General features: G+C 40.8%; 1 protein-coding gene across 5 annotated transcripts in view; it reads left to right on the top strand.

Moving 5' to 3' along the window:
* Window positions 1–24,045, top strand: part of HELZ (helicase with zinc finger) — a 165,625-nt gene that overhangs the window by 17,426 nt on the left and 124,154 nt on the right. For 4 of the 5 annotated variants that reach the window (XM_038546817.1, XM_038546813.1, XM_038546815.1 and 1 more), the window contains 2 exons: window positions 10,885–11,112; window positions 14,192–14,228. In XM_038546817.1, the coding sequence (XP_038402745.1) occupies window positions 10,903–11,112; window positions 14,192–14,228 (247 nt within the window). In that variant the 5' untranslated portion in view covers window positions 10,885–10,902. Of the gene's footprint in view, window positions 1–3,540; window positions 3,582–10,884; window positions 11,113–14,191; window positions 14,229–24,045 lie in introns of all 5 variants that reach the window. The other variant, XM_038546814.1, reaches the window with a different exon arrangement.

Here is a 24,045-nt window from a genome sequence, read left to right as displayed (position 1 = left end):
TTCTAGTTTTCTAATTTTCTTCTCAATAGGCTTAGTCTCTCTTCTAATGCTTCTTGCATGCTCAGAGATTTTTATAAGAGTTTTAGAGAAAAATGCAAGTCTGGGCGAATATAAAACACAGTACAATGAATAGAACTTTCTTCACTTTGCAGAATATTTTGCCTGTGTATCCCATAGAACCATCACAGATTCCAGTTTTGGATAAAAGCAGATAAATTTAAAGATAACACAACATTCCTCTTTATGACATGGAATTCTAATGAGTACTGAATTTGGTACAGGACAGTTCTTGGAATGCTTGGCATTCAGGTTATTTTAGGCCATCTCTTTGGGAAATTCAATTAAAGTATTTATTGAATGGCTTTAGTGAACTGAATGGTTGTCTTGGGGATATAAAGGATATAAAATATGACCCCTATTTATAAGATGGTTGTGTTGGGCAGATAAAGGATCTTTTTTTTTTTAAGATTTTATTTGTTAAAAAATTTTTTTATTTGTTTGAGGGAGAGAGAGCACGAATTAGGGGAGGGGGTTAGAGAGAGAGGGAGAGGCAGACTCCCTGCTGAGCAGGGAGCCTGATGCAGGGCAGGGCTGAGACCATGACCTGAGCTGAAGGCAGAGGTGTAACTGACTGAGCCCCTAGAGGCCCCCAGATAAGGCATCTTAAATATTTAATTCAAAATAATAGATGATTAAGAGGCTAGATCATTCTATAGGAAGTAGTACTGGTTTGGGGAGGGGATGTGAGAGCATCTTATGGAAGTCTGGAAGGATTCATTTAAAGCTGAATAGGAGTTAGGTTCAGAGAGAGGAGGGAAAGGACATTCAGGCAGTGGAAAGGGCATTATCAAGAGACTCAGAAGCCTGTCCTTGGGGAGTGGTAGGAAAGTTAGGCTGTAGCCAGGCTGTGGGTGGCCTGGATATCTAGTGGTGAGCCTGGACATTATTTTATAGGTGTTTCAGAACCACCATGCCACCTCTCAAGTAATAGTTCTTAACTTTCTGCCTTCCTGAGGAAGCATGACACACGTCTACCAGCGTCACTGTCTCCTCACAGCTGTGCTTAGTCTGGAGAAGGGGGCATACTCTGATATGCTTTTCTTACCCCACTGGGCTAGGTCATGTGGGTTATTTTAATAATGTATCAATCTGGCTTTTCTTCTTTTTTCACAATACATTTACTTCCTAGTAGGGTCTTGTTTTGGGAATAATAGTTTCCACAGGGAAAATAATGCATGAGGCAGATTAAAGCTAAATTACTGACTTTGTAAAAAAAGTGAATCTTTAATTTTTTTTTCAGCAATTCTTCCTTTGTTTAAATTTTTGTTTTGTTAGTTATGTAAGGAAACTTATGGGGGAAACCCCTGGCTGGCTCAGCGGTTTAGCGCCTGCCTTCAGCCCAGGGCCTGATCCTGGAGACCCGGGATTGAGTCCCACATCAGGCTCCCTGCATGGAGCCTGCTTCTCCCACTGCCTGTGTCTCTGCCTCTCTCTCTTTCTCTCTGTGTCTCTCATGAATAAATTAAATCTTAAAAAGAAAAAAAAAAAGAAACTTATGTATTTTATTGTATGGGTCTTTTAAGTTTTCCTATGGTTTTATTGTTTATATAGCTTAATAATTAAGGACAACTTGGGGTCTAGTCAAGACCCGATTGTGGCTGTTAGTGATTTCTGTCAGAGTGGATAGTAGTAATGTTCGGCATAACTCATCAGTCTTCTAAAATCTTGACAAATGCAGTGTGATTTCATTCCACTCAAGTTAATTATGAGGAAAATAATTTTTTCATTTCTGATGGAAACAAATGTATAAGTCAGAGATATAGAAATCATCTTCAATTTAGATTGAAGAAATTTTATTTACTACTATTGGCTGCTGCTGATTGATCACAGTTTATTTTTGTTCTTTGAAGTCTGTCTGTAATCAAATAAGCTTTAGCTCTTTTGAAATAACGGAGGAATTTTATATTATTAACCAGAAAAGTTAATTTAAGGAAGATAACACTTTTTTTTTTTTTAACAATAAAATACATTTTATGACTTGATTTCATGGTGGTCTGGTGGTTATTCTCATACTGTTATAGAAAGAAATCCACAGTGGGAAAAGAACGATGCTTTTACAAATCTCCTTTCTTTTTTACCATCTGTTACTGAAAATGTCTTAGTCCAGGCCTGTCTACCTACCACCTTTGTAGTGCACTATTGATTTCATTTTTCTTCCAGTATTTACTTTTAGTCCTGGACAAATTACCTAGCGATGATGGAATTCTTCAGAAGTATCCTATATTTTGTGCCAAGTGAACTCAATGATTGCTCTCTTTGGAGACATTCTTTCTGAGACTCCATTTTTGCCTCTAAAGCGTACATACATGGGAAGGGAAATGTATAGGTTTTCCATTTATTAACAATACACAGTGGGGCGCCTGGGTGGCTCAGTGGTTGAGCGTCTGCCTTTGGCTCAGGTTGTGATCCCGGGGTCCTGGGATCGAGTTCTACATCCAGTTCCCTGCAGGGACCCTGCTTCTCCCTCTCTGTGTCTCTGCCTCTCTTCTGTGTCTCTCATGAATAAATAAAATATTAAAACAACAACACACTTATCTTTTTGTATCTATTTCTTCCCAGTTTTTAAAACCTGTGTTGTGACATTGTGATTCATATTTATTTTATTTTTAAAATATTTTATTTATTTATTTGACAGAGAAACAGCACAAGCAGGGGGTGGGGGTGGGGATGGCAGAGGGTGAGGGAGAAGCAGGTTTCCACTGAGCAGGAAGCCCCATATGGGGCTCCACCCCATGGTCCTGGAATCTTGACCTGAGCCAAAGGCAGACACTTAACCAACTGAGCCACCCAGGTGTCCTATGACTCACATTTTAAAAGTAATTTAAAAATTTTATTCTTAAATTATCATAGAGTAAAAGTGGCTTTTTTCTTTTGGTAAGAAAATTTTTTCCAATTTGATACATGTATAGTTTGTGCAGCCATCAACACAGTTAGAATACATAGTATCGCCACCCCGAAAAACTCCTTCCTGCTCTCCTTGAATAGTTACCATCCCCATCCCCTAACCCCAGCAACCACTGATCTTTTTCTATCCCTATAGTTTTGGCTTTTTGGAATGTAATACAAATGGAATCATAGCAATATTAAGCTTTTAAGACTGGGCACTTTTACTCTTTAACATTCATCTAAGGGATCCCTGGGTGGCGCAGCGGTTTAGCGCCTGCCTTTGGCCCAGGGCGCGATCCTGGAGACCCGGGATCGAATCCCACGTCGGGCTCCCGGTACATGGAGCCTGCTTCTCCTTCTGCCTGTGTCTCTGCCTCTCTCTCTCTCTCTGTGACTATCATAAATAAATAAAAATTTAAAAAAAACAATAACATTCATCTAAGATATTCCATATTTTGCAAATTTATTTTTTTATTACTGAGTAGTTCATTAAAGGACATTTGGATTGTTTCCAATTTTTAGCAGTTATGAATAGAGCTGCTACAAACATCTGTGTACAGATTTGTGTGTGAACCTACGTTTTCATTTCTCCAGGGTAGCTGTCTGTGGGCAGAGGGGGATTGCTGGGTCATATAGTGAGTATATGTTTAACTTTTTAAGAAACTGTCAACCCTTTTTCTGGAGCGGCTGTACTATTTTATATTCCTATTAGCAATGTATGAGAGTTCTGGTTATTTCACACCACTGATATTATCAATATTTGTAATGTAGCCATTCTAATAAGTATGTAGTAGTATCTAATCATGGTTTTAATTTGCATTTCTCTGATGATTAAAGCCATTGAACATCTTTTCATGTGCTAATTTGCCATCATTATATCCTCTTTGTGGAGTGTTTTTGGAAATCCTTACCCAACTTAAAATTTAAAAAAATTTTTTATTTAAATCCAATTAATTAACATACAATGTATTATTGGTTTCAGAGGCAGAGGTCAGGATTTATCAGTCTTACAAAATAACCAGTGCTCATTACATCATGTGCCCTCCTTAATGTAAATCACCCAGTTACCCATCTCCCCCACCCCAGTTGTTTTCTTATTATTGACATTTGAGAGTTCTTTGTATATCCAGATATACATAGATCCTTTTTCAGATATGTGATTTGCAAATACTTTTCTCTTCATCTTTAGCATTTTTTTCATTCCTTTAACAGTGTCTTTCAAAGAGTAAAAATGTTTAATTTTGATCAGCTTTATCATTTTTTCCTTTGGATTGTACTAAGATCTAAATCTATCTTCAGGATAGATTTTAAAATGTTTCTTTTCTATAAAAGTAGTGAAAGCTAACTTAGTGATAGAAATGTTCTCATAAAGTTGACTTTTGTGGAAGGTGCAAATGTTATCATTTTATGGAAGGGTGATGCTAATTAAAATACTCCTCAGTCTTAGGGACACCTAGGACTTTTGTTTAACCAAAGGAGATGACTGGCTTAGGTTTGTGAGGATTTTCTTGCTTTCTCTTAAATGGTAATCTCTAACATAGTCAAAATACGTATACTTTTATAAAGCAGAATTATGTAGGAAATTAGTAAGACTGTTTTCAGAGTTAAAATGGTGATACTTTACATTCACATTGGATGCCTTTGGAAGTGTTTGGGTTTGCGTTTCTATTCTTTGAACAGCATTGGAGCCTCCATTGTGGGTCTAGAGTCGGTGTCATGGCTGAGGGCATGAACTGGGTTATACTGTTTGGATTTGAATCCTGCCTCTGTTACTTACCTTGTAACTGTGGGTAAGTAACTTTTTTGTGCTTTAGTTTCCTTGTCATAAATGGGAATGGAAAAAATAATAGTATCCACCTTATAAGGTCATCATGGGGATTAAATTAGATTCCATAGAGTATTTTCAACAACATCCAGTACACAGTAAGCATTCCGTAAATGGTTCTTATTGCTGAAGTAGTTTTATGGTGAAGTCATTTAAACAAATGTTTTATTTTATTTTATTTTATTTTATTTTTTTATTTTTAAAAGATTTTTTTAATTTATTCATGAGATGCAGAGAGAGAGAGGCAGAGACATAGGCAGAGGGAGAAGCAGGCTCCATGCAAGAAGCCTGATATGGGATTTGATCCCAGGACTCAGGATCACGCCCTGAGCCAAAGGCAGACGCTCAACCACTGAGCCACCCAGGCACCCACCCAATTCTAAACAAAGGTTTTAGAATTATATTTTCAACAGGCAGAATAACCAGATATTGCACCATGTTTCTCCCATGCCCTCCTTTTCCCCTCTTGACACACTTCCTGTTATTAGTAATCAGTAACTCCGGCCAGTGTTATTAGCGATCATGTGTGTAGACAGTGATCAGCCCAGTGTTTCACTTCCTGCGAGGTACTAATTAGAGGTACATATATCTCAGTTAGTTCCAACTGCCTGAAACATCAGCCTGGACTGGCTTAAACTAGAAAGAAATTTCTCAGCTCACCTGACTGCAAAGTCCAGGCATAGCTAGGTGGAGTGAGGGCTCAAGTAGTGACACGAGGACTCAATTTCTCCCCTGAATCCGCTCTGCCGTTTCCTGTACATACTTCAGTTGTAGGCGCTCTTTGTTAGAAATATGGCCGCAGCAGAGTCCACCCCTGGAGCCTGTCAGATTTGGGTTTAGCAAGAAAGAACGCTTGTCTCTTTCCCAGAAGCCTCATCAAAAGCCCCGTGTCTCATTGGTTCTTTTTTTTTTTTTTTTTAAAGAATTTTATTTATTTATTCATGGAGACACAGAGGGAGAGAGAGAGAGAGGCAGAGGCACAGGCAGAGGGAGAAGCAGGCTCCACGCAGAGAGCCCGACGTGGGACTCGATCCAGGGTCTCCAGGATCACTCCCTGGGCTGCAGGCGTCGCTAAACCGCTGCGCCACCGGGGCTGCCCTCTCATTGGTTCTTATGGGGTCACATGTCCTACCCCGGGCCAATGTCTGTGTTTGCGGCTGAGGCTTGGATTGGTCGGTCGTGGTCACGTGGTAGCACTGGCCTCCCTGGTGTAGTCAGCTCTTGAGGAAACTTACGGGCTGAGAGCGAAGGAGAGGTGACTTCTTTTTTTTTTTTTTATTTTTTATTTTTATTTATTTATGATAGTGTCACACAGAGAGAAAGAGAGAGAGGCAGAGACACAGGCAGAGGGAGAAGCAGGCTCCATGCACCGGGAGCCCAATGCGGGATTTGATCCCGGGTCTCCAGGATCGCGCCCTGGGCCAAAGGCAGGCGCCAAACTGCTGCGCCACCCAGGGATCCCGAGAGGTGACTTCTTAAATGGGAAACACGAGCTTTTATCGCCCGGAAGAGGACTGGGTGCTGGGTGGCCCAACACTAATGATCCTAGTCTCTGCTGTAGGTCAGCGGCAGGTTGCAGGAGTTCGTGGATTGGGTTTGGAATCTTGGTTTCTGATTCCCGCCCCTTGGCTGTGGAGTTCTGTACTCCCAAGCTTGTGTTCCCTACAGGGGTCGGAGTTGTAGAAAGTTAGTGTTTTATATTCTTTTTATGAGTGTTGGATATTTTTGACAGGGAGAGAAAGAACCAGGGCTGATAGAGGTAGATCCCACAATGGGCGGCCGTGGAGCTTCTTCCTCTGTTGATGGGATTCGTGTGACTCCGCTCCTTTCCCTGGGCCTCCCTGCCCCCATGGGAGAGGCTCGTCGAGACCCGGCTTGGTCAGCGTCTGCGCGGGGACCCGGCTGTGGGGGCCAGGCTTGTATGCTAGTGACAGGGCCGTGTCCGTGTCCTCGGCAGGAGCGTCTGTCAGCCCCACAGTGGGGCGTGTCTGGGCCAGTAGTTCCACATCCCTTACCGGGCGTTTTCTGGAGTCCACCCTAGCATGGTCTGTGGCATCATCTCACTTTGATGCTGCGTTGAGAGAGCACTTTAACTTGGTCAGGAGTATGTGCAGGAAGGTCATGCTGTTTTGTGAAAAACCAGAGAAAACGAGTCTAAGACCTGCTTCGTACCAAGACGCACGCTGCAGCAGAGTACCCCAGTGAGGTTCGGGTAGGACCCGATTACCAGCACCGATTAACAAAGGTTAATTGTGAGAGAAACCTTCACATCCTTTTCTGAGGTAGGCACTGGAACCTAAGGAATCAGATGTTAACTCTTTATTAAGTCATTTACCCACAAAGCTCCTGACGTTAATAGTTCTGCTTCTAACCTCTACTTATATATTAACCTTACTGAGATTTCCTTGGCAAATAGGCTTGGGGGCTAATGTTGGCAGGAGTCTGTGATCTCTGTAGCTACTTTTAGGGGTTATCTTGCCTGGATGAGTGAGCTACAAGTATACTTCTCCAATGGCTTTTCTTCCGTAATCATAGAGATAGATAAAAGAGATGAAAATAACTCCTCTGTTAAGTAGAGTGTTATTTTGTTTCCTACAATTATAGTATATGTTGAGATCAGTGAAGTGATTCTACTTTATATAAATAGAAAATTTGGAATTTTAGGGAAATAACAATAGCTAACACTTAACTGAGCACTTACTGTGTGCCAGGCGTTCTTACAAGTGTTCCACGCATGTTATTTCACCTAATCCTGCATTAACCGTAGGAGGTAGGCATTAGTTGTCTTGCCGTTTTAGAGGTAAGTTGAGATACCAGAGGTTAAGTCATTTGCCCCAGGCCATGCAGCTGCTGAGTGTCTGACAGGGCTGATGGTGAGTGAGGGGGGCTTGTGAGTTCTGAATGCAAGCCCTCTGGCTATGAGCCTGTGCTTTGGATCATTGTGCTACATTCCCTCCCTAAAAAAGATTTTAGCTTGTACATTCTTAGTTTCTCTTTTTACTTCTTTTTGTAATATTTTCTAGATGTGGGCTGAGTTTTACAGGAAAGATTTGCTCATTCTGGGGCCTCTGGTATCTGTGGATTTATCTATCTACTGTTGTTATCTGGCAAGCAAACACTGTATGCTTGTTTATATCAGTAGTTTCCAGTAAGGAATGGTTTTACCCCCCAGGGGACGTTTGCTCATGTTTGGAGACCCTTTTAGTTGTCACAGGTTGGGAGATACTACTTGCTTCTAGTGAGTAGAGGCCAGAGATGCTGCTACACATCTTAAAAAGCACAGGACAGCCTCCTGAAACAAAGAACTGTTTGGCCCAAAGTATCAGCATCAGCTGAGGTCTGTGTAATAAGTTAGTGATCATGTAATGCCATTCTTTTTTTTTAAGATTTTATTTATTTATTCACAAGAAATTCAGAGAGAGAGAGAGGCAGAGACCTAGGCAGAGGGAGAGGCAGGCTCTCTGTGGGAAGTCCGATGCAGGACTCATCCTAGCACCCAGACCACGCCCTGAGCTGAAGGCAGATGCTCAACCACTGAGCCACCCAGGCATCCCTTATTTATTTATTTTAGAGAAAGGGAGAGAGGGAATCCTCAAGCAGACTGCCTGTTGAGTGTGCAGCCGGCTGTGGGGCTTGATCTGATGACCCTGGGATAACGACCTGAGCTGAAATCAAGATTCAGACCCTCAACCAGCCAAGAGCCACCCAGGTGCCCCTGTTTGTTGAATTATCTTATGAATAGCAGATTTGTTGTTTTTCTTAATAGTTAATTTGCTAAATGTAAATAAACATTTAAAATATCCTGGGGATCCCTGGGTGGCGCAGCGGTTTAGCGCCTGCCTTTGGCCCAGGGCGCGATCCTGGAGACCCGGGATCGAATCCCACATCAGGCTCCCGGTGCATGGAGCCTGCTTCTCCCTCTGCCTGTGTCTCTGCCTCTCTCTCTCTCTCTCTCTCCGTGTGACTATCATAAATAAAAAAAAAAAAAAAAAAAAAAAAATTAAAATATCCTGGCAGTGCCTGGGTGGCTCAGTGGTTGAGTGTCTGCCTTTGGGTCAGGTGATGATCCCAAAGTCCTAGGATGGAGCCCCATGTTGGGTTACTTGCTCAGTGGGGAACCTGCTTCTCCCCCACCATCTGTCACTCCTCCTGCTTGTCTTTGTGCTCTCATTCTCTATCAAACAAATAAATAAAATCTTAAAAAAATATATCCTGTAATTTTAAAACCATGTTTTGGTATTTTTAAATTAAAATTAAATTTTAATTTAATTAAAATTTTCAAACTGAAAAAAGTAGATAATATTATACCACATGTGCATACCAGCCATTTTAATAAGTACTAACAAAGGCTGAGGTTCTTTTTGAATTTTTGTTGACATATTCCTTAGAAATTTCTACATTTTTGACATACAATCATCTCGAAGTTGAAGGGGCCTGGACCTCTGTTGATGTCATCCTGCCTCCCTCAATGCCACTGTGTTTTGGGTGCCCATCCACAGGTGTCTGCCCTCAGTTTTTACTGCAGCGCATAGGCAGCACATGGCTAAAGACCAGCTGGAAGAGCATGGGCCAGTTTGTCCTCAAAGCTGGAGGGGCCAGGCAGGAGTGTGGGCTGGAAAGAGGCGAGAGGGCCAGATAAATATCTGGAGCCAGTTGCTAAGTTGGAAGGTAGGGAGGAGCAGGAGAGTGAGTAAGGTAGGAGCAGGCATGAAAAGCAGTCTCCAGCTTGATGGAGCTGGTGACTAGAAGTCAGCAAGAGTGATCCTCTGAAGCAGGATTATGATTGTCAGGTCAGAGGATTTTAGGTCTTCTCTGCCCAGGCTTTGTGCTCTTGATAAGTGAGTGATCTAGCTGGGGAGAAGCTGTGATTGAATTCTCAGTACCTCTTCCTTGGGCTGCGGTAGTGGTATCTTATTAATGGCAATGCCCGCCTCTCACCAACCAGTACTCCACAGGACTTCTGAACAAGAGATTCCTTACTTTCTTAATTTTTTAATTTTAATTTTAATTTTAATTTTATTTTTTTAGGATTTTATTTATTTATTCATGAGAGACACAGAGAGAGAGGCAGAAACATAGGCAGAGGGAGAAGCAGGCTCCCCACGTCGAGCCTGATGTGGGATTCGATCCCAGAACTCCAGGATCCTGCCCTCAGCTGAAGGCAGATGCCTAACAACCTAAGCAGAAACCCAAGAGTCGGATGCTTAACCAAATGTGTCACTCAGGTGCCCCAGATTCCTTCCTAATTTAAAATCTGTCATGGCTCATTGTCTGTGGAGTGAAGCTCTCACTTCTTGTGGCACATGAGGCCATTCGTATCTCCTCCTCTTCCCCTGACACAGCTGGAATTGAAGTCACATAGTTTCTCCTCAGTGAGTTCACTTGAACTCTTCTCTCTCAAAAGCCCACATATGCTCTCCCTATCATCTCTGCATGGTGAACTTCTGTTCACCTTTTGAGGCCAGCTCATGCCTTTCGGCAGATGGAATAAGTCTTTGTAACTGTTCATTTGTGCTTTGCTGCTCTTGTTAGAATCGGAGTTTCTTGAAAGCAGTGTTGCCATGCTCTGTCTTTGACTTTAGTGCTGCTAGCACAGGCCCCAGCCTCGGGAAATCTTTGTTGAGTTATTAGGCAGTTCAAACTTGGATTTTAGTCAGTTTTTTATGTTGGTGGGAAAAAATCCTGCATGGCATAGATTTTGATTCTCTGCAGTCACAGTCACTGAATTACAAGACTGAAATTGGGAAGTTTGGATATGAAACATTTCTGTACCTTCTGGTTTTTTAAAAAAGAAGCTTTCACTGTTTGTTACTCTGCCATATTCAAAGTCATGTTTCATTCATACATTTGCCTCATTTATACATTTGATGTGTTGTTTGTATGATACTGACTTAGGGTTGACATTTTGCTTGGATCTTAGTAAGACTTCATAAACTATAAAAGAAAAACAGATTTTGTAGCATCAGTAGCCACTGCTCAGCTGCAACCTTGATCAGAAGTCTGGTTGAGAGTCACTATTCAGATAGATAATTAATCCAGCTGAGTAGGAATTAGGCTAGAGTTTAGTAAGATTTTAAAACCTTCTCTGATTTGTTCTTTCTTCCTGTCTTTAGGATTTTTGTCCCTGAGTCATGGAAGACAGAAGAGCTGAGAAGTCATGTGAACAAGCGTGTGAATCACTTAAGAGGCAGGACTATGAAATGACCCTCAAGCATTGCACAGAGGCCCTCCTTTCTCTTGGCCAGTACTCCATGGCCGATTTCACAGGGCCATGTCCACTGGAGATAGAAAGCATCAAAATTGAGAGTCTTCTTTACAGAATTGCCTCATTTTTGCAACTGGTGAGTAAATACTGTTGAAAACCCATTGCTGAACCATGTAAAATGGACTTTTTCATTGAGTGGGGACAGTTGTTGGTCATAATCACATAATTCTGGGCTGACGAGAGGAGTGATGTGGTTAGTGATTACTGAATATGTTTGATTGTAACAACTGTTTTTAAGCCTTTAAACTTGTACTAATATATAGCATTTTGGGTTAGTCACTCATTCAGCAAATATTTAGTATATATTATGTGCTGGACACTGGCCTAGGTACTTGGTATACATTGGTGAAAAAGAAAAAGCTTCATGGTATTTTTTTCTAGTAGGGGACAGACAATAAATAATTGGTCTTATACATAGGTAGACGCTTTAGACTGTTAGAAAAAAAAAAGTCAGGGCAAGGGAGGTTGAAGATACTGGGGTTAAGGATGTGGTTGTAGTTTTGAATTGAGTGGTCAAGACTGACTTCACTGAACAGGTGATATGAAGGAGGTAAGGGAGTAAGCCATGTCAAAATCTAGAGGAAGAGCATTACAGGCAGTGGAAACAGTCAGTGCAAAGACCCTGAGGCAGAAGCCTACCTGGCATGTTTGAGGCCAGTGTTGTGGCATGTTTGAGAAATAGCTAAGAGGCCAGTGTCCTGGGGGAGGATAATGGCTAGATCCTATGGCCCTCTAGGTCCCTGTAAGGGCCTATTTTTCTTCTACTTAAGATGGGGAGCTCTTGTGGGATTTTGGGCAAAGGAATGGCATGATCTGATTTGGCAGGAATTCTTTGGCTTTTGAGTTGAAAATAGGCTATAGAGGAGTAAGTATAGAGGCGGGGGACTAGTTTGGAGGCTATTGGAATAATCCAAGCCAGAGATGATAATGTCTCAGACAAAATGGTGGTAGTGGAGAGAGTGAGAAGTGGTTTGGTTCTGATTCTAAGTTGAAGGTAGAACTAACTAGTAAGATTTCCTAACACATGAATGCAGAGAGGAAGAAAGAGGGAGTAGTCACAGATTCCTTACTTCAATATTGTTTTGTCTGAGCAATTGGAAAGTGGAGTTTCCTTTAACTGAGATGACAAGGCTGTGGATGGGGGAGCAGGTTTTGTGGGGGAAGATCGGAGTTCAGTTTTGGACATACTGAGTCTGAGATGTCATTTAGATACCCATCTCGAGATGCTGAGTAAGCAGTCAAATATGCAGGTGTGCAGTTTGGAAGAGAGGTCTGGGTCAGAGATACTGACGCAAGAGTTGATGGCCCATAAGTGATATATCTGTAAAGTCTTGAGCCTGGGTCAGATCACCAAAGAAATGAGTGTACGTAGAGAAGAGGAAGGGACTGAGGATTATGGGAATACGGTGTTAGGAGGCTGGGGAGAAGAGGAAGGACCAGAAGAGCAGCCTGGAGTAACCCTTGATGGAAGGGAAAGCCAAGGGAGGGCTGCGTATGGGCAGCCAGGTGAGGAAAGTGGATCCAAGTGAAGGAGTGTTTAGCAGCGTCAGTTGCTGTGCACTGAGTAGTGACAGTTGTGAGTTGACTGGGATGTGACAGTGTATCTGAATGGGAATATGGAAATGTAGTGTGTGTCTACCTGGATACTGTACAGGTCATTGGAGACCTCCGTGAGAACAGCTTCCATGGAGATAAAGGTGAACATCTGACTAAGGAGAGTCATGGGGGGCAGCCCTGGTGGCACAGCGGTTTGGCGCTGCCTGCAGCCTGGGGTGTGATCCTGGAGACCCAGGATCGAGTCCCACATCGGGCTCCCTGCATGGAGCCTGCTTCTCCCTCTGCCTGTGTCTCTGCCTCTCTCTCTCTGTGTCTATGAATAAATAAATAAAATCTTAAAAAATAAAACCTTTAAAAAAAAAAAAAAAAAGGAGAGTCATGGGGAAGGAATTGAAATTCACAAGTATAGACAGTTCTTGAGTTTTGTCCCAAAGAAGCACAAAAAAGTGGGAGTGGTAGCTGATGGGAGAAGTGAAGTCAAGAGAAGGATTTCTTTTTTTAAAAGAGTTTACTTATTTTTTCATGATAGACATAAGAGAAAGAGAGAGAGAGGCAGAGACACAGGCAGAGGGAGAAGCAGGCTCCATGCAGGGAGCCTGACATGGGACTTGACCCCGGGACTCCAGATCACACCCTGAGCCAAAGGCAGGCGCTGAACCCGCTGAGCCACCCAGGGATCCCTGAGAAGGATTTTTTTTTAAAGATTTTATTTATTGGGGGATCCCTGGGTGGCTCAGTGTTTAGCGCCTGCCTTTGGCCCAGGGCGTAATCCTGGAGACCCGGGATTGAGTCCCACATTGAGCTCCCTGCATGGAGTCTGCTTCACCCTCTGCCTGTGTCTCTTCCTCTCTCTCTCTCTCTGTCTCTCATGAATAAATAAAATCTTAAGAAAAAAAGATTTTATTTATTTATTTGAGAGAGGGAGAACGAGCGAGGGAAAGCATGAGCTGGTGGAGGGGCAGAGGGAGAAGTAGACTCCCTGTTGAGCAGGGAGCCCGATGCGGGACTCAGTCCCAGGACCCCAGGATCATGACCTGAGCTGAAGGCAGATGCTTAACTGACTGAGTCATCTAGGTGCTCCAAGAGAGGGATTTTTTATTTTTTTTATTTTAATTTTAATTTTTAAAGATTTTATTTATTTATGCATTAGAGACACACACAGAGAGAGGCAGAGACATAGGCAGAGAGAGAAGCAGGCTCCACGCAGAGAGCCCGACAGGTGGAAAGCCAAGTGTGCTGGGAAGCAGGTAGACATGGTATGACAGTCCACAGAAATTCTTTTCTCAAGGTTTTGGTTTTCTCAGTGAAGTCGTTAGCTGAGGGCGATCATGAAGGAGGAGGTTCTGGTGATTTGGAGCTAGAGAAAGTGAGAAGTAGGAGCAAGTAAATGGACAGAGAAGTACATTGTAATGTTTATTTGTAGAGTACTATGTAATCCTCAGAGCATACATGAATTAGTTTTGCTCTGTGAATATTATATTTGAAGCATTAATAATTAAAGTTTGAAGCAAAGCTGAACCTTTTTTTAAAATTTAATAAAATCTGTTTTAAGCAGCCCTAGAACTACTTACTTTTATCTTGTATTTTTTATTTTGCAGAAAAACTATGGGCAAGCTGATGAAGATTGTAGGCATGGTATGTTTAAAAATGGTATTGTTTTCTGTTTTGAAAATACTGGGTTATTTAATTTAGCAATGTTTAAGATTATGTTTTTTATATGCTAATTTCAAGAGAGATTAAAAACTCTACCTTACTGTGGTGACTGGTAACTAATTTGGATGACAGCTTACCTGTCCTGATGAGTGTACACTTGAATATTGTTCCTAGTCACAGATGGAGAACATTGATAGTGTCCTTTTCAAATTTGTGTGAATATTTTCAGTCAGTAAGAACCAAAATTTAAGAATTGTAACACACAGTGATTAAATGTTAAGCTTGGAAGGATTGAAATGCTTGCCTGTCCCTCCTAAAATGTGTTTTCCTTTCAGTATAGATTTCCCTTAGAGAGGAAAGATTGTCTGGGGTGCTGCTTCGTGCCTTTTCCTGTTTTCTTTGGGCGAGAAATTAATTAAGAAGATTCTTGCTCCTTGGGTACTTATAGAATAGGAATCCTTTTCTTCATGATTGCTGCGAGTTCACTGGAATGAATCTAGGAGTGATTGGGTGAGGGGGTTCAGCGTGCATTCTCACACACTTTTGGTGGGATCTTTGGCACAGCTCAGTGATTTAAATAATATAATGTTTCATTTATCCAGAATTTGGGAAAGGGGTGCTGAAGTGTTAAACAGAAGTTAACCTTATTTATTACACCTTTGTATCAAAACTTTTAGAAGTATTAATGGTTTTTGTTGTAAACCTTACAAAATCGTCTTATTCCTGTGGCATAATGGACCTAATTTAACCATTCACTGAAGAATGTGAACCTCCTTAAATAAAATCTTTTCTATCTGTGGACATTTAAAATTACCAACAAGCCAAAATAAGTAAGTCAAATGATATAGGGGAATATGAAGAAGGGAATGGTTTCCCCTTTTTACCTCATCTGAAGAAGTCATTGTTGCTAGTTTGTTGTATCTTTGGTGCCTTTCTTTATAGTGACTAACACAGATGCTTATCATATGTAGATTGGGGTTTTCCTTTAAAAATTAAGAAGGGGGCAGCCTGGGTGGCTCAGCGGGTTAGCGCCGCCTGCAGCCCAGGGCGTGATCCTGGAGACCTGGGATCGAGTCCCACGTCGGGCTCCCTGCATGGAGCCTGCTTCTCCCTCTGCCTGTCTCTCTCTCTCTCTCCGTGTCTTTCATGAATAAATAAATAAAAAAAAAATAAAAATTAAGAAGGATTTATGTGACTAACAGATTTCTTATATACCAACAGATCATGGATATCTTTCTAAGTTCCACCAGTTCCAATTACTGCTTAATATTCCATACTGTATTTCATATTTACTTAAAAATTCTCCCATTGATGGGCATTGGGTGGTTATAGTTTTCTAGTTTGTCAATTATAATCCATCTTGTAATAAAAATTTATTCTTGGGGATCCCTGGGTGGCGCAGCGGTTTGGCGCCTGCCTTTGACCCACGGTGCACTCCTGGAGACCCGGGATCGACTCCCACGTCGGGCTCCCGGTGCATGGAGCCTGCTTCTCCCTCTGCCTATGTCTCTGCCTCTCTCTCTCTCTCTCTCTGTGTGTGACTATCATAAATAAATAAATAAATAAATTAAAATTTATTCTCAATGTTTGTTTCTGTAGTATATTCTTAAAAGTTGGATGTCTAGGTGAAGGAGTTTTATTTAATTTTTAGAAATTACTTATTTTTAAAAGGTTTTATTTTATTTTTATTTATTTTTAAAAGATTTTGTTTATTCGACACAGAGAGAGCTCAAGCAGGGGGAGCAGCAGAGGGAGAGGGAGAAGCAGGCTAGCCGCTGAGCAAGGAGCTCCATGGGACCCTGGGATCTTGACCTGAGCCAGAGGCAGACACTTAACTAACTGAGCCACCTGGGCACCCCTGTTTTGTTTTCTTTTTTTTTTTAAAAAACTTACTGATTTTTAGAGAGAGTAAGAGAGAGTGAGGGAGGGGCAAGGACAGGAAGAGGGAGAATCTTAAGCAGACCCCCTGCTGAGTGACGAACTAGGCGAACTAGGCGTGGGCCAATCTTATCACCCTGGGATCACGACTTGAGCTGAAATGAAGTCAGACACTTAACTGACTGTGTCACCCAGGTGCCCATGGGTAAAGGAGTTTTAAAAATTGAATATCTGGTGGGATGCCTGGGTGGCTCAGCAGTTGAGCACCTGCCTTGGGCCCAAGGCACGATCCTAGAATCTGGGGATCAAGTCCCACATCGGGCTCCCTGGATGGAGCTTGCTTCTCCCTCTGCCTGTATCTCTGCCTCTCTCTCTCTCTCTCTCTCTCTCTCTGTCTCTCATGAATAAATAAATAAAATCTTAAAAAAAAAAAATTGGATATCTGGGGCACCTGGCTGGCTCAGTGGTTGAGCGTCTGCCTATGGCTCAGGTCGTGATTCCGGGGTCCTGGGATCAGGTCCCGCATCGGGCTCCCCGCAGCAAGCCTGCTTCTCCCTCTGTCTCTTTGCTTCTCTCTCTTTGTCCCTCATGAATAAATAAAATCTTCAAAAAAATGGATATCTGGGTTAAAATTATATGCTTATAGTTTTAATGGAACACTGTCAGATTTGTTTCCGATGCACACACTTCTGCAGCAATACATGAGAATGCCTATGCTGTAATCTTAGTAGCATTGGAACCTGTCAGTCTTGACATTTTGCCAATCTCATGTGAGAGAAACAGATCCTCTTTGTTTAATTTTCACTCCCCTGAGTATTAGTGAGATTGGTACAGTTTTCTCATTTTGGAGACATACAAAGTCCCAGAAGGTTAAATGACTTGTGAAAAGTCACAGATGGGTAAAAGCTGCTAGTGAAGGAGCATATGGAAAGTGTTGCATTATTCTGTTGTCTTACTTAGCATTTTAAAGTTAGATACTATTTTACAACTACTGAATTATTAAAGTAAATGTTTAACCAGGAAACTTTTGGAGGTAATGGATATGTTTATTAGCTATATCTTGCTGACAGTGACATGGGTGTGTGTGTATAAATATATACACAGACTTACCAAATTTATACATTGTGTGCTTTTTTTTTTTTTTTTATACCAATTATACCTCTGTAATGTTGGGGGAAAAAAGTTTAACCAACATCAGGATAAAGTTGTAATGCAATAAGTACACTCTTGTGTTAGTGGAGTGTGAGGGAGAATGCAGCTTGGTAATACATTTATACCCTTTGACCCACTAATCTTATTTCTGGGATGCTATCCCAAGTAAATAATCCAAAAGAAGGAAGAAATTGTATGTGCAATGGTGTTCAATGAAGCGCTGTGTATAAAAGTGAAAAATCATTTAGCTTCCAGTATGGGAGGAGTTCTCTAATTAAATTCAGTGCATTCCTTGTTACCATTTATGTGATATGGAAGAACTTGGAAAATGCTTATCACCTGAGTGAAAAAGCAGCGTATATGAAGTTGTTTATTTGAAATAGATATTTGGTAATATTGGCTAAGTTTATATGTATGGTATTGCTAGTTGTAGGTTCTGTTCTTAGGTGAATTTTTTTTTCTTTTCAACTTTTGGAAATGTTATATAAGATAAAATACCATGATTAGGCAGTGGGTTAGTAATACAAAGCAAGTCAAGAATTTCAGTCTGTTAATAATGACCCTGTTTTGTAATGCTGGAGAGCTGTGGAAAAGCTCCTCTCCTACTGGCCCTAACCTTACGCTTCCCTTTTTTATACCATATTGTTTTGACGTCTGTTCCCTTACTGTCAGGCTGTCAGTTTGCATTCCTTGCAACTCTCAACATGTCTCCTTGTAACTACCTTCCACCTCTTTTCCATTTGCTGCTTCTGACTTTCAGATTTCACTTTGTCGGGCAGGGTTAGGAAATCTGACAGGCAATGTTTGTTACAGAATTAAAAAACATTAGTTGTTTTTTTGTAATGAAGAAATTAAAATATTTTCCTGTAAGAAAATGGAAGTTTATTTATCTATTTTTTAAAGATTTTATTTATTTATTAGAGAGAGAGAGAGAGATCACAGCAGGGGGGAAGGGCAGAGAGAGAAGCAGACTCCCCACTGAGCAGGGAGCCTGATGTGGGACTTGATCCTGGGACCCTGGGATCATGATATTCGAGCCAAAGGCAGATGCTCAACCAACTGGGCCACCCAGGTTCCTGGAAAATAGAAGTTTAATAAACATCCATATTCTCAAAACTTAGAGTGTAACATTATAATATTCCCTTTTTTTTCTGAAATATTTGAAAACAATGACAGACATCATGTTATTTACCTCCTAAATACATTAGTACACATCTCCAAAAAATAAGGCCATAATTGTATAACAACAGTTTTATTATGAACCAAATAAGATTGACCGTGATTCCCTAATATTACCTAAAGTCCAGTCTATAATCAGATTTTTTGGGGATGCCTGGGTGGCTCAGTGGTTTAGCACCTGCCTTTGGCCCAGGGTGCGATCCTGGAGTCTCAGGATCGAGTCCCACGTTGGGCTCCCGGCATGGAGCCTGCTTCTCCCTCCTCCTGTGTCTCTGCCCCTCCCCCCCGTCTGTCTATCATGAATAAATAAATAAATAAATCTTTAAAAAAATATAATCAGATTTTTTGGTTATCCCCAAAATGTTTTTTATGGCTGATTTTCTTCAAGCCAGGAACTAATTAGAATAATAAAATTTAAAGTTGGAATTTTACTTCAAAAAGAGTGAATAGAATCTAAGTAAGGACTTGAGGGCATCTTAAAAATTAACTATATATAGGCTCTATGTTCATGGACCTTAGTTCTGAGTTTGGTGTTGTGTTGTAGATAGAGTTGTCACACTTGTGAACACTGGGTAAATGAGGTGGGCAAGTCTGTTTTCATTTTCGGAACATAAGTTTAACTGGAATTAAAATTAAGACTTAAAAATACCGGGATCCCTGGGTGGCGCAGCGGTTTGGTGCCTGCCTTTGGCCCAGGGCGTGATCCTGGAGACCCGGGATCAAATCCCACATCGGGCTCTCGGTGCATGGAGCCTGCTTCTCCCTCTGCCTATGTCTCTGCCTCTCTCTCTCTCTCTGTGACTATCATGAATAAATAAATAAAATCTTAAAAAAAAAAATAAAATAAAAAGACTTAAAAATACCAAAATAGAATGAGAAAAATGGCAAAAGTGAAATAAAAAGAAAATATCAACTAAAGGAGTATTATGCTACATGTAATACATAGATCAAACTCAATCATCATAAACATCAATGAATATTTTTCCTAAGGTGGCCAGATTTTTAAACCCTAGCTGAGAATGTTATTTTTTTTTTAAAGTAATATTTATACCTAGAGTGGAGCTCAAACTCAAAACTCTGAGATCAAGATTTGCATGCTCTACCAATTGAGCCAGCCAGGTGACCAATCATTAATTTGTTTTTAATTGATGTATGGCTGACACAGTGTTAGATTAGTTTCAGGTGTGTATAGCATAGTGCTTCAACAGGTCTATAGGTTATGTTGCTGTGTTTACCACAAGTATAGCCATCATCTGTCACCATACAATGCTGTTACAGTTCCATTGACTATTCCCTATTTCCCTATGCTGTACCTTTCTTTCATCCTCCTGACTTACTCATTCCATAACTGGAAAGCTGTAGTATAGATCACTCTCTTATCACTCCCTTCATCTGTCGTCCCCTCCCCGCCACCATCATCAGTCTGTGCTCTGTATTTATGGTTCTGTTTCTGTCTTTTAAATTTGTTTAGTTTTTTAAATTCCACATTTAAGTGAAATCATATGGTATTTATCTTTATCTGATTCATTTCACTTACTGATACTGTCTAGGTCTATCCATGTTGTCACAAATGGCAAGATCTCATTCTTTTTCATTGCTGAGTAACATTCTATAGTGTGCATATATTTGTGTGTGCCTGCAGTGTTCTGCATCTTCTTTTTAAAAAAAAGATGTTTAGGGCAGCCCCGGTGGCGCAGCGGTTTGGAGCTGCCTGCAGCCTGGGGTGTGATCCTGGAGACCCAGGATTGAGTCCCACGTTGGGCTCCCTGCATGGAGCCTGCTTCTCCCTCTGCCTGTGTCTCTGCCTCTCTCTCTCTGTGTCTATGAATAATAAATAAATAAAATTTAAAAAAAAAAAGATTTTTAAAAATTATTTATTTTACAGTGTGCATGTGCATGGGCACTCAAAGGAGAATAGAGAGAGGGGCAGGAGAGAAAGAGGGAAAGAATCCTGACATGGTCTCAATGACCCTGAAATCAGGACCTGAGCCGAAACCTAAGAGTCAGACACTTAACTGAGTGAGCCACCCAGGAACCCCCGTACTGCATCTTCTTAATCTATTTATTCATCAGTGCACACTTGGGTTGCTTCTATATCTTGGCTGTTGTAAACACTGCTGCAATAAACATAAAAGTGCATATATTTTTTTTAAATTAATGTTTTTGTTTTCGTTGGGTAAATAGCCAGTAATGGAATTACTGGATTGTATGGTATTTCTATTTTTAATTTTTTGAGGAACTTCCACACTGTTTCCCACAGTGGCTGCACCTAATTTGCATTTCTACCAATAGTGCAGAAGGGTTCATTTTTCTCCACATCCTCACAACACTTAGTATTTTTTTTTTCTTTTTGATTATAGGCATTCTGACAGGTATGAGGTGATATTTCATTGCAGTTTCAATTTGCATTTCCTGATGATAGTGATGTTTAACACCTTTTCATGTATCTATTGCCCATCTTTATGTCTTCTTTGGTAGAATGCCTACTCAGGTTCTTTGCCCATTTTTTAATCAGGTTGTTTATTTTCTTGGTGTTGAGTTGTATAAGTTCTTTTTATATTTTGGGTGTCAACCCCTTTTTGGATGTATTATATGCAAATATGTTTTGCCATTCAGTAGGTTGCCTTTTCATTTTGTTGATGGTTTCCCTTGCTGTTCAAAAGCTTTTTATTTTGGTGTAGTCCTAGTAGTTTATTTTTGCTTTTGTTTCCCTTGCCTGAGGAGACATATCTAGAAAAATGCTGCTGAGGCTGATGTCAAAGAGATTACTGCCTTTGTTTTCTTCCAAGAGTTTTATGGTTTCAGGTCTTACTTTTAGGTATTTAATCCATTTTGAGCTTATTTTTGCATATAGTGTGTGAAAGTGGTCCAGTTTCATCCTTTTTTTTTTAAGATTTTATTTATTTATTTGAAACAGAGAAACAGAATAAGAGTGCACACAAATAGGGGGTGCAGCAGGGAGAGGGAGAAGCCGACTCCCTGCTGAGCAGGGAGCCCAACGTGAGGCTCAATCCCAGAACTCACTGAGCCACCCACGCACCCCTAGTTTTGGAAAAATACCTTTTAAAAAAAAAAGAGGGAAAGAAAAGCTAAGCCTAATCAAGGTATTTTTCCAAAATTTTCAATCTATGACAAAGGAGGGAAGAATATCCAATGGGGAAAAGTCTCTTCAATAAATGGTGCTGGGAAAACTGGAGAACTGCATGCAAAAGAATGAAACTTGAGGTGCCTGGGTGACTCAGTTCGTTAAATATCTGCCTTTGGCTCAGGTCATGATCCCAGGGTCCTGGGATGGAGGCCTACATAGGGCTCTCTGCTCAGCCAGGAGTCAACTTCTCCCTCTCCTTGCAGCGCCCCCTACTTGTGTGCTCATGACCGGAGCCAAAACCAAGAGTTATACACCTAATCGACCAAACCACCCAGGCGGCCCAGCCTAGCTTTTCAATGAAAGATTTTAGAAATAACCAAGGGCTTGGTGAAAAAAATAACATAATATAATGATGTGACTGAAAAACTACAGTCATACTCAACATATACTGTGTTTAAGGCTTATTTTTAATCACTTTTCTCGTTGCATGTAATTCTTTACAAGTAAGGGGAATTCCATATATTTTTTAAAATTTTTATTTATTTATTCATGAGAGAGAGAGGGAGAGAGAAAGGCAGAGACACTGGCAGAGGGAGAAGCAGGCTCCTCGCAAGGAGCCCGATGCAGGGATATGGTACTTGATCCCGGACCCTGGGATCACACCCTGAGGCGAAGGCAGATGCTTAACTGCTGAGCCACCCAGGCGGCCCAGGGGAATTATTTTTTTATTTTATTTTATTTTATTTGGCCCAGGGGAATTATATTTTAACTGTTGATTTTTTTTTTTTTTGATAGCCTAAGAGAGGCTATTTTGTTGAAACGGTTGAATGAATATTCCTTTAATATTACTTAGTCTCTAGCCTAAAACATTTCAAATAAGACATATTACAAAGACTAGAGAATGAGAGCAGCCTGGGTGGCTCAGTGTTTTAGTGCTGCCTTCAGCCCAGGGCATGATCCTGGAGACCCAGGATTGAGTCCTATGTCAGGCTACCTACATGGAGCCTGCTTCTCCCTCCGCCTGTGTCTCTGCCTTTCTCCCTCTCTGTGTCTCTCATGAATAAATAAATAAAATCTTAAAAAAAAAAAAAAGACTAGAGAATGAGAAGGGACAGAGAGACCTGAATATAGCAGCAGAGGTAAGGTATTGGGTCTCCTCCTTACTAACTCCTAGTAGACAGGAAGGAGCAGTTCAGTTTGGGAATAGTTGTGTGCTCACAGTAAAATCTCACAGATAGTTGGTGGGAAGAGAATTTTTCTGCAAGGCATTGTAACATTTTTACAGTTGCTCAAGATTAGATTATATTTTTAATGTCCTCTCTTTTGGCAAGTTCAATTATTATAGCTAAGGCAATTTTAATAATACACAAGGCTGTACTGTATTTTCTTTCAAGCTTTTTCAAGATACTACAGATAATAAGGGACCAGGCTGGCAATACCACAATTTAATTTTGTTATATGACACAATAGCAGGAGAGCTTTTTATCTATAATTGTTCACTATTTTTTTGTGATAGTTCTTCATATGGGATCCTACAAGACAAACTGAATTGTATTTTAGGGCAACAGTTGGCAAAAAGTATTATCAGTATTGATTCTTGTCTAAAGAAGGGAGAGAAGTGGGGATCCCTGGGTGGCGCAGCGGTTTGGCACCTGCCTTTGGCCCAGGGCGCGATCCTGGAGACTCGGGATCAAATCCAACATCGGGCTCCCGGTGCATGGAGCCTGCTTCTCCCTCTGCCTATGTCTCTGCCTCTCTCTCTCTCTGTGACTATCATAAATAAATAAAAATTAAAAAAAAAAAAAGACTCTTTAAAAAAAAAAAAAAAAGGGAGAGAGGGATGCCTGCGTGGTTCAGTGGTTGAGTGCTGCCTTTGGCTCAGGGCGTGATCCTGGAGTCCTGGGATCGAGTCCTGCATCGGGCTTCCTACAGAGAGCCTGCTTCTCCCTCTGCCTATGTCTCTGCCCCTCTCTCTATGTTTTTCATGAATGAATAAATAAAATCTTAAAAAAAAGATTAAAAAAAATAAAGAGAGGGAAAAAAGGAAACAGAATTTTGACAAATATTGAGGCCTTCAAACATAAATGTAATGCAAGGACTTTTGCAAAATAAAATTCGTCAATTTTGTACAAAACCAAAGATCTGTGAAAGGTGTTTGTGTAAACTATCATGTGATTTAATACTCTTTAAACATGACATAATCACTTGAGGTTGAAATATTCTTAGATTTTTTTTGTTTCCCTGAAACATTCTTTAACACTTGACAACCAATTTCTTAGTATTTCAATTACTGAAAAGGAATTAGGATATTTCCTTAGCAATTCTCAATACTGCTGTATAGTTTTTAGAAGGAAAAGGTAACATCTAGGGAACTCTTAGGAGGAGACTCTGCTAGATACTTTACATTAATTAACACAGTTGATCTTTACTACAACCCTATTAGGTAGTTTCTGTTACCTCCATTTTACAGGGGAGGAAGTAGACTTTGTGAATAAAGTAGTT

Source organism: Canis lupus, chromosome 9 (genome assembly GCF_011100685.1).
Source record: "Canis lupus familiaris isolate Mischka breed German Shepherd chromosome 9, alternate assembly UU_Cfam_GSD_1.0, whole genome shotgun sequence".
Taxonomy (NCBI): Eukaryota; Metazoa; Chordata; class Mammalia; order Carnivora; family Canidae; genus Canis; species Canis lupus.
This window is presented reverse-complemented; position numbering and strand designations above follow the sequence as displayed.